At 38.7% G+C, this 10,613-nt stretch overlaps 1 protein-coding gene across 1 annotated transcript; it reads left to right on the top strand.

The window, feature by feature from the left end:
• The first annotated feature begins 772 nt into the window (after positions 1-772).
• LOC128616734 (tripartite motif-containing protein 16-like protein) lies at positions 773-9,839 on the top strand. Its single transcript, XM_053639521.1, has 6 exons — positions 773-1,051; positions 1,269-1,364; positions 6,198-6,425; positions 6,528-6,687; positions 8,290-8,349; positions 8,529-9,839. Exons 1-6 carry the CDS (start codon positions 773-775, stop codon positions 9,050-9,052), a joined length of 1,347 nt encoding a protein of 448 aa, XP_053495496.1. The 3' UTR covers positions 9,053-9,839.
• Positions 9,840-10,613: the final 774 nt, after the last annotated feature.

The raw sequence follows: 10,613 nt of genomic DNA on the forward strand, positions 1-10,613 counted from the left end.
GATAATAATTATCGCTATTTTTTATTATTGTTACTGTTATTACTGTTATTATTATTATTCATATTATTACTATTGTTTTTATTATTGTTATTAGTATTATTGTTGTAATCATTATTATTAATATCGATAACAATAACTTATTAGTAACAATATTATTATTAATAATAATAACAATAATAATTAAAATAATTTCAAAAACAGTAATAACAATTATAATAATAGCGATATTAATTATCGCTTTTTTATTATTGTTACTGTTATTACTGGTATTATTATTGTTATTATTGTTGTTGTTGTTGTTGTTATTATTGTTATTATTATTATTATTATTATTATTATTATTATTGTGGTTGTTGTTATAGGTTGGAAAGTTAAGCCCTAAGGCACTTGAAACAACCAACCAGCCATTTCCTAATAAAACTTCACATTAATGAGCATGACAGTTGGTGCTCACACCAAATACTGACTGGCTTTATTTTTTCACAGAAAACTACAATTTAAAGTTGTTGTTTGTTTTACTTTTTTATGGATATTAAAAATATAATACATCTTGGAAAAAGTATGTAAGTTGTACACAGGCGAGCGTACGAGCTTACACATGCATACACAAGCTGGAATGTTATATGGTGACGAAATGGTTAACAGAGAAATCTGTCTTTATGCTCCTCCTCTTTCTCTCTCACGTACAAAGTCAGAACGCCACGCCTCATTTCGGAGATAACGAACCTCAAGGTTAAGTGCAATCTCACGCTCTTCGTTTGAGTTCAAGAAAATGGCCGAGGTCAGAATTTCACGGTTCTTCTGTCTAGTGTGTCTGGATCCCCCGACGGATCCAGTAACGACCGACTGTGGTCACAATTTCTGTATGACCTGTATTAATGAATACTGGGATCAGGAGGATCAGAGGGGAGTGTATAGCTGTCCTGAGTGCACAGTCAAGTTCACTCCGAGGCCTAATTTACGAAGAAACATTTTGCTGACTGAAGTGAGTGATTCAGTGAAGAAGACTGTCCAGGGTGCTTCTCCTGCTCACCGTTACGCTGGACTCAGGGTAAAGCAACTCACGTTTTAATACAGCAAGTCATAATAATAATCACTTTCTGAACTTCTGTGAACTTTAAAACACCCGACATCCAGTCTTTTACACTTTAATAAGGTGCTCCGTAGAACCCGAGTGAACTTTAACCCTTTATCTGCACTTAATATTCACCCGCTGAGCTCAAAATCTCATAATGCATACACAATGTAATGTAATGTATTTTCCTCAGAGAATGGTAAAGGAGGAACAGATGAAATTCGAGGAGAGAATCCAGGAGAAGCAGGAGAAGGTGCAGGAGCTGAGACAGGCTGTGGACACTGTAAAGGTGAGCAGAGAGCAGTGACAGAGACAGAGTTGCTCTTAGAAACATACACAACATGGACAACGAGTCATTTAGAGGCCCAGTAAGAGACGGAATGATACATGAGCACGCGCGCTTGTGCGTGTGTGTTTCTGAGTCTCTGCACTCTCCTGATCACATTTACCTCAGCGAGGAATGTTTTCTGATTGGCCAGTTCAAATTTGAGCGGGATAATCACTCTGGGGAAGTGGGGGCTTGGGGTGTAGGTTAGACCTGCAGGAGGTCAAATTTAAAGCATTGTATTTTTTTTTTAACGAATCATTAATGACTAGTTTAATTTTACTCACCATTTTATGTGTGAAAGCATATCGAAAATATTAATTAATGTAAGATTTACTCTACGGGGGGGTTTATTACATTGTTTAAATTTGGGAGGGAAAGTTGGTTTATGGCAATTGGAGAATGAGTATGGCTGTGAGTGTATAAAATACACCTCGCTTTTAAATCTTTGCCCATAAATTACTGTATATTAGTCATTTACAGGTAAACAAATGCTACTTTTTAAAAATAGTTTATGCTATTTTTTCTATTTACAAAGAGTCTTTCAAAAATATATATTTTAATCTGCTTATGGTATGTCACATATAAAGCTACACATTTCAGCCTTTTTAACCAGTGAAGGAACGGAGATATTCAATTTAATGTGTCAGCAGGTAGTTTGGATTTAGTCCCCTCCCCTCACTCCCCTCGCTCAGCCACTGTGCTGCTGCTTTTACTCGTATGGGCGGGGTTTAGAGAGAGGTGTGTCTGAAACACATATGTATGGGCGGGGTTTAGAAAGAGAGGGGTCATTCGGTTTGCACATCATTAATGCTTTACACAGCGAATGGAATCTTCTAGTTTAAACAATACGGCGATTCTTTTAAGCAACACGTTAACATTTTTACCTCATAAGGATATTTATTTAGAAGTCATGTAATACAATTCTTTTTAAACAGCTCTTTTAATTATTTTTACATCCTAAAGGTTAATGTTTAGAATCAGTGTAATACGCTCGATTCTTTTTTTCATTTATTTCACAAAACAAATATTCTACTCATATATGTACACATTCCAAACATCATGCTTTTTCTAACAATGACTACGTTTACATGGACAGCAGTAATCTAATTAATCCTTATTCTAATCTATAATCTAATTAATCCTAATTAACCTTAATCTGAATACGATAATAATGTGATTAAGGTGTTTACAGGAGTCGCTTTTAGAATACTCCTATCATGTTCCCGTTTTACATGTTTTAGAACATAATTAGATTAACAGCCCGTCACGCCGTCCCTCCAGAATTTCACGCATCAACATACAGTTCGTCTTCGTTATGGTAAAGTATACAGTTTTGGGTGTTTTGTTTTTTTTACAAACACTTTAAGTGCAGTTAATTATTTGTCATGCTATACGTGCTAATAGACAACTGCTTGAAGCGGTGGGTGTGTCCCAAATCGCGTATGTATTTTTCCCCACTACAGGCCTATAGTAGGAAAGTATGCGATTTGGGACACAGCTTAACTCTCTTGTTCGCCGTAAAACGTAAAACTGCCGTGTGTGATCGTGTCTTGTCGCAAAATGCGGTGAAAACTCGATGAACGACGTTCATAATGTGATTAAGGTGTTTACATGTCACTACTACACGTCCATAATGCGACTAAAACAGGAGTACTCCACCTGTCTTAATTAGATTATTGCTTACTTCGGTTACGACCTTAATTAGATTAAGGTAAGTAAAAATTGCTGTTTACATGGTAGTTTCTTAATTAGAGTATGGTCTTAATCGGATTAAGAGTGGAGTTGTCCATGTAAATGCAGCTAATGTGTTTACACAAATGAAATAACCCCACACAGTAACACGAACACATGCCCAATATTAAACATTGATATGCTTTTAAGACGTATTTCACCCCCCAAAAACCAGACTCTAACATAAACACCTTTTTTGGGAGGGGGTCTACTCCCCCACACACCCCTCTCCACCACAGCCCAGACACAGGAGCCAGATTGACCCACTGATACTGTCGATAGGGTTAACCCCACCCTTGGTCATAAATTAAGTGTACCTACAGAAACTTCGGCCTGAGAAGCACAAAGGGCCATAAATAAGCAACACACTACTTTGACAGTTTGACAGAAAGTGTATGATAGAACTATTAACATATTCACTGCCACTTGTGTGTCCTGATAACAGGTCAGTGCTCCCAAATTCAACAATGGCAACTTCAGTCCTTAATTCCTGTAAAATCAAAAGTTTGAATACATTAAACATATATTTACAAATACAGAATTATGTTGTGCTATTTGTAATACCAGTAACACTATCTGGATCTATACTACATGTATCCTACTACAGTAGTGATTTTCAAGCATTATAAACAGCAAGAGTTTCATACCGTGTTAGCCTTGTTTCTGTTTCCGTCCATGACCTATTAAAAACATTATTATTATTATTATTATTATGAAGTCTTATGCACAAAAGAGATCAACGCAACACTGGCTCAGGGAATGTAAAAGGCATAAAAACAAAGATACTACTGTACTATGTTTACAAAGTAATGGAAAACAAGCCAACTTAGTTCTTATTAGTCAAGCCATAAATATGACATAACAACAATACTTATAATGCAGTTTTTAAGGTTAATGTTTAAAAGGGCTGAGACCAAGCATTAACCAGTGTACATCTACCTCTGCTTCATATCTTAAACAGTAAACTAAACAAGGACAAGTGACATTAATAAAGCCTTGTACAGAGTGACAGAATTTTGGCCCGATTGGCACGTTACAGAAGCACAGACGATCTGCATTGACTAAATGCAGTGGACAGAATTCTGGCACATATTGAGCTTTGTACAAAGTTAAAACCTTTACTTGTTTTATGGAGTGGCCCAATCCGAATATATCAGTTCTATAAGCATAATAATGTATTATAATGTGCTAAGATGTGCACATTATAACTCACAGCATAGCAGACATGAACTATGTTGTTAATTCTAATAATTTAGTGATTGAGCACAATGTCACAGTTACAGGCATTAGTTTTACAGTTTGCCCTTTAAATAAATTTGTTAGTGACAATGGCACAAACACTTCTCTTTATCACACACTCTCTCTCTGTCTCTCAAGCTGTCGCTATCTTTCTTTGTCTATCTCTCTTTGTCACTGTTTCTCTCTCTTTTTGTCATATCAGATGATTATTTACTTAAACAGTGGTATGCATTATTTCTGTGATGATGCATTATTTCTTCTATGATCCACCACAAAACAAGGAAAAAACAGAGGCAGGCCCTTTATTCCTGATAAAGCGAGCTGTAAAACCTAAAACTGCGTTATTGGAACTCAGAGCTATCACAGCGGCTCTAAGAGCAGACGAGTTTATTCCAGTCTTTATACATTAAAATGACAGCAACACACATTAAATCCCTATAACAACAACATGTGTGTGTGTAATATATTATTTATATTTATATATATATATATATATATATATATATATATATATATATATATATATAGTAAGGAAATAGCCCGTGAGGGGCGGAGCCCAGACACGCAGGAGACATTGGATGCAGTGATCAAGGGATTAAATTAATTCTTTCTTACTCGGGCGGTGTCGGAAGTGAGGGGATGCGCAGGGGTGTGAGTGCGTGAGGGTTTGTGCGAGGCTGGCGTGGCAGCGCTATCCAGGGCGTGTCGGGATTTCCCTGAAGCGTGAAAGCTTTCTCGTGCCATAGGTAAACGCCGCGTGCGAGCTCACCAAGCTGTGTCTTCGTCTGCACCCGAGCCTTCTGGAAAGAAAGAGAGCGATTATTCCGCATGGGCGGAAGAGCGTCCTGTTATACCCTTTCTCCGTCTACTGAGTGGTGGAATTCTCCCGCCCGACTCCCCAATCACCAGCGGGGGTTGTGTCGGCGGCTCCGCCAGATCGTGACGGGCCTTCCGGTTGTCGTCGGGCTTGACGCGAGGCTGTCCGCTTCGTGCCTGCGCCGCAGTCGGGGAAGGAGCAACTTTCCTACCATGCGCGCCGGCTGTCGGTCCGTCGCGACAATATATATTAAATCACATCACTCACTGTAACTGCTTCCTATTAAAGCATACACTTGTAAAACAGCATTTTTACTGCTCTTTAATCTCTCACGTGCACTCTGCCTACCCCCTGGAAATTAAATCTACAAGCCTGCAGGCCAAGGCACATGCGCAATTCATTTACCTCCTACAATTCACTATGCACATGGATATTGATTCAACATGATGCAATTTTTTCTAACCAAACTACTTAAAAAAATAATAGTTGTTTTTAATCATATGTACAACAAATTGCTTTCTTACCTGAATCAGCTGGATTGTTTTTGGTGGTTTTCCAAAATCCCTCAGTAGATGTAGGGATATTATCTTCGTTCACGCTGCTAATGGTGTCTCATTAGTAATGGCTTTATATATTACTTTTGTATTTAACTGGAAAATAAAGCCTTTTAAAGACATTTAAATATGAAATTCAGCTCAAAATTAACACAAGTTAACCTTTATTCTTAATATTTTAAAGTTTGTATAACTTTTTTTTTAAAGGTCTCTGCAAACCCACTTGCTGTAATTTGCTAGGCCGCAAAAATCTACCCAGCAACCGAAGGTCCTCACAACAAAGGTTATGAGTTCAGTGACCAGTGTTTATGATTCTAAACAGTGATCATTGATCACACTGACACCTTCTGGTGGGTTGTAGTGTTTGTTTTTTAATAACACCTGGAGAAAAGGTGGCCCATGTCAAGGTCCTCACAAGTGTACAAATGCGTGTGTGTGTGTGTCTCCTAACAGCTCAGTGCACAGACAGCAGTGGAGGACAATGAGATGATCAGCTTAATTGAGATGATCAGCTCCATGGTGAAGATGCACTCGGAGGTGATGGAGCTGATCAGAGCTCAGGAGAAGGATGAACTGAGTCGAGCTGAACGACTCCTGGAGCAGGAGATCACTGACCTTCAGAGGAGAGTCACTGAGCTGGAGCAGCTTTCACAGACAGATGATCACCTCCACTTCCTCCAGGTAACACTCACTGTCTCACACACACACACCCCTGTCGGTTTAATCACACGTATATTTCTCCACCTTTATCCTTCTCCATGATGTTTTTCTTTCTCTCTGTAGAGTTTTCAGTCTCTCCATTTCTCTTCTGGATGCGATTACTCATGCAGGATCACTGTCAATCAAGATCTCTCATTTGATGGAGTGAGGAAATCTCTCTGTGATCTGAAAAAGAGAATTGAGGAAGTCTGCCAGGAAGAATTCACCAAAATCCCTGAACATGGTGAGAGAAATTGTCTTACTGGGAAATCTTTACTTTCTCTGCAGCAAAGAGAGACATCAAATTTCCCAAAAACACACAGAAATGATTTCCTATGGGAACTTCCTGTAATTTCTGCCCTCTACTGGAAATATGATTTTATACAGTTACACTTTTTATTCATGTCTTTATAGTGTAAATGCTTCTGTTTTATTTTCAGTTATTCTACTATGAATAAAGCACAGAGGACACACACATTTATTCACACATTCCTACAAAGAGAGAGGGACAGAGAGAGTTTATAAGTCATATGAATAACATTTATTCAGTCATAACATTTATTCTGTAGTCATTAGTTACCAAAGCAGCTCTCTGCTCGTGCTCATGTTATTAATAAAGTTTATTTTTCCGTCATTCAGAAGGAAAAAATCTCATTTAAATCCCACACCTAGAGAATGTGTTTTCTAAAATAAAACACCGATTAAACATCAGACATAAATTTTATCACTTTAAACCAGATTTGTCAAACTCAAGGCCCGCCGGCCACATCCGGCCCGCGGGCCACATCCGGCCCGCCGTACAATTATATCCGGCCCGCGAGATCATTTTATATATCTTTTTTTAATGGCCCGGCAATATGAAGCGCCAGTAACACAGAAACTACAAGTCCCATAATGCAGCGCAACAGGCTACCTGCTATGATTCCTGCGTCCATTGCGTCAGATGGATCAAGCGTCTGTTGGCGTATAAAACCCTAATTTCAAGTTAAGCTAGCCCTTAACAATGGCCAAGAGAAAAGTTGATTCTGAAAACAGAGCCTTTCAAAACCGGTGGGAGGCTGGGTACATGTTTACCGACATTGCCGGTAAACCTGTGTGTCTTCTTTGTGGAGCTGTAATTAAGGAATATAATCTAAAACGGCAGTATGAGACAAAATATCAGTTGAAAAGTTGGAAAAACCTGAATGCAGAGCAGAAGCTACAGAAGGTCAAAGAGTTGAAGAGGAATCTGACATCACAGCAGACGTTTTTCACCAAGGCAAAATCACAAAGTGAAGCTGCTATGAAAGCAAGTTTTATTGTGACAGAGGAGATAACCAAATCAGCCAGGCCATTTACGAGGGAGAGCTTCTGAAGAGCTGCATGATGAAAGTGTGTGACGTCTTGTATCCAGACAAAATGCAGGTGTTTGCAAATGTAAGCCTTAGCAGAAATACGGTTGCTGATCGGGTTTGTGAGATGGCCACTGATCTGTAAACACAGTTGATTGAAAGAGGCAAAGACTTTGTTGCATACTCCCTTGCTGTGGATGAAAGTACTGACATGACTGATACTGCACAGCTGGCCATCTTCATTCGTGGAGTGGACTCCAGTTTGTGCGTTCCAGAGGAAATACTGGACATTAAATCGATGCATGGAACAACGACAGGAAAAGACATTTTTGAAAACGTATGTAACATTGTTTTAGTCTGTTCAATAAAAGTTTATCCTGTTCGGCCCGTGACCTAAAGTGTGATTTGAGTTTTGGCCCCCTGTGCAATTGAGTTTGACACCCCTGCTTTAAACTGTTTCCGTCTTTTACACCACCTGGTTTTTCCTTCTCCATTTTGTTTCTGTCTCTCCACAGTTGCAGCAGTTCAGATCATTTTACCTTCAGAACCAAAGAGCAGAGAAGATTTTCTGCAGTGTACGTGTAAAACACACACACACTCATACACAAATACACATGCATACAAAACACACAAGCATAGACACAGAAACAGAGAGACACACAAACAAACACACTCACACACACTCTGTCTCACTCTCCACATAAATATATCCTGTGATTAATATCTAACATGTTCACATTTGTCATGTGTTTAGATTTCTGTGATCTGACTCTGGATCCCAACTCAGCATATAATTACCTCATTCTGTCTGAGACGAACAGAGAAGTGATGTACAGTGAGAGAAGGCAGAACTACTCTGATCTTCCAGAGAGATTTGACAACAGGCACACTCTCCTTACTCAACAGGTGTTGAGTAAGGAGAGTGTGGGTGGACGCTGTTACTGGGAGGTGGAGAGGCGCCGTGATGGTGTGGACATATCAGTGTCATATAAAGACATCAGCAGGAAAGGAAGGGGTAATGAGTGTAAGTTTGGAGGCAACAATCAGTCCTGGAGTCTGCAGTGTTCTTGTTTATATTCCCTCACTTTCTTTCACAACAACATTGAGACTGATCTCGGAGTTCCAGCACCCTCCAGAATAGGAGTGTATGTGGATCACATTGCAGGAACTCTGTCCTTCTACAGCGTCTCTGACCCGGTGACGCTCCTCCACAGAGTCTGCGCCACATTCACGCAGACTCTATACGCTGGTATCGGGCTCCACTGTTTGATACTGTGAGATTTTGTGATCCATAAGTATGCGTGTAGTGTTTTATGTATAATTCCACGCGTTTCTGTTCTACACACGTTTCTGATTTAAACACACACACACACACACACACACACAAACACAGTCATACACACACACATAAATTCACACACAAAACATACACGCACAAACGCACACACAAGCACAGACATGCGCAAACACACAGACACAAAAAACACAAACTCAGACACACACACAGAAACACAAACACGCATACACACACAATCAGACACGCACACAAAAGCATAGACACACAAAAACAAAGAAACACACACATGAACACAAGCGCACTCACAAACACAAAAACATGCACACACACTGTCTCACTCTCCACATAAATATCATATAAATATATATAAGCTCCTCCACAGAGATCAGACCACATTCAATCAGCCTCTATACGCTGGGTTTATGCTCGACTGTTATGGATCAACTCTTGAGATTGTGATCCAAAATAAACTGGTGGTGTTTTTTACTTTTCATATGTTAATATGTTCATACTTTTCATTGTTTCTGAATATACGTTGTATTAATAATAATACAGTTGAGTTGAGTATGATTCTTTTCATTTCAAATGTCCATCTGCACTGCATCCAGTCTAGCATACATGCACCAAGCATAAAATATTAAAATATGAAATCCTTTATGTTTGAGCTTCTCATCTAACATGGCGTTTGTAGATCATTTTTTTGTATAACAAGCCATTATACATATCACATGACTAAAAAGTTTAGTGTTTGTTTCATCCCAATAAACTGTATAAATGTTTTCTTCACTGTCCATCGCTCTGCATTGCAGATTAATCCACTATATTTGTTTACATTAATCTGATTGTGTGTGTGTGTGTGTGTGTCAGTGCTTGATCATTAATTTTTACATTCTGAATTTCTACAGCAAATAAAAGATACCAGGAGATATCGCTGTTCACAACATAAATTTATTTACTGTAATTTGCCAAACTATTAATTTTAGAATATGTAATAATTTAGTAAAGAATTATCAGTATATACTAAATACTATTAGTTTTATTATTCTTATATTATGTATGTGTGTGTTTGTTAATGGGAAATTTACACTATACAACTGTAAATAAAAAAGAAGAAATCAATCTAATGTGATGTCACACCACAGGACGATTTAACTGCAAGAGATATACATGGTAACTGTGTGAAGGAGAGGCATTATACTTTAAAAGGTTAAGGATCATGACTGGTTCAGACATTTGTGGATTGTCAGTCTGACTAATGTTGGATGTGGGTGTGTGCATATATTCCTGATCTTTGTGAGCTAACTGAAAGTTTGGGTGTCTGAGGTCACCTCTTCTATTCCCAGGTACCGCACCCTTCCCTTAACTCCGCCCATCAGTTCGCTTCTGCTCTGGACAATCTCTTGCAAAATGTCCAACTTTTCTGCAGTTGTAACAGTTTAATATCCCTGACGGCCGGGTCTTCCTCGTCTGTGTGATTTTGGTTTTCCTCTCCTCTCCATCTTTCTTTCTTTTGCGCCTTGTAGGAGCTTCTCTGCAGGGATT

Source organism: Ictalurus furcatus, chromosome 2 (assembly GCF_023375685.1).
Source record: "Ictalurus furcatus strain D&B chromosome 2, Billie_1.0, whole genome shotgun sequence".
NCBI classification, from domain to species: domain Eukaryota; kingdom Metazoa; phylum Chordata; class Actinopteri; order Siluriformes; family Ictaluridae; genus Ictalurus; species Ictalurus furcatus.

What these genes read in the sequence shown, in the direction of transcription:
- LOC128616734 (XM_053639521.1), top strand. Translation starts at nt 773, where the DNA reads ATGGCCGAGGTCAGAATTTCACGGTTCTTCTGTCTAGTGTGTCTGGAT. An exon ending in AGGCTGTGGACACTGTAAAG is followed by an intron (nt 1,365 to 6,197) that starts GTGAGCAGAGAG and finishes GTCTCCTAACAG; the next exon opens with CTCAGTGCACAGACAGCAGT. An exon ending in CACCAAAATCCCTGAACATG is followed by an intron (nt 6,688 to 8,289) that starts GTGAGAGAAATT and finishes GTCTCTCCACAG; the next exon opens with TTGCAGCAGTTCAGATCATT.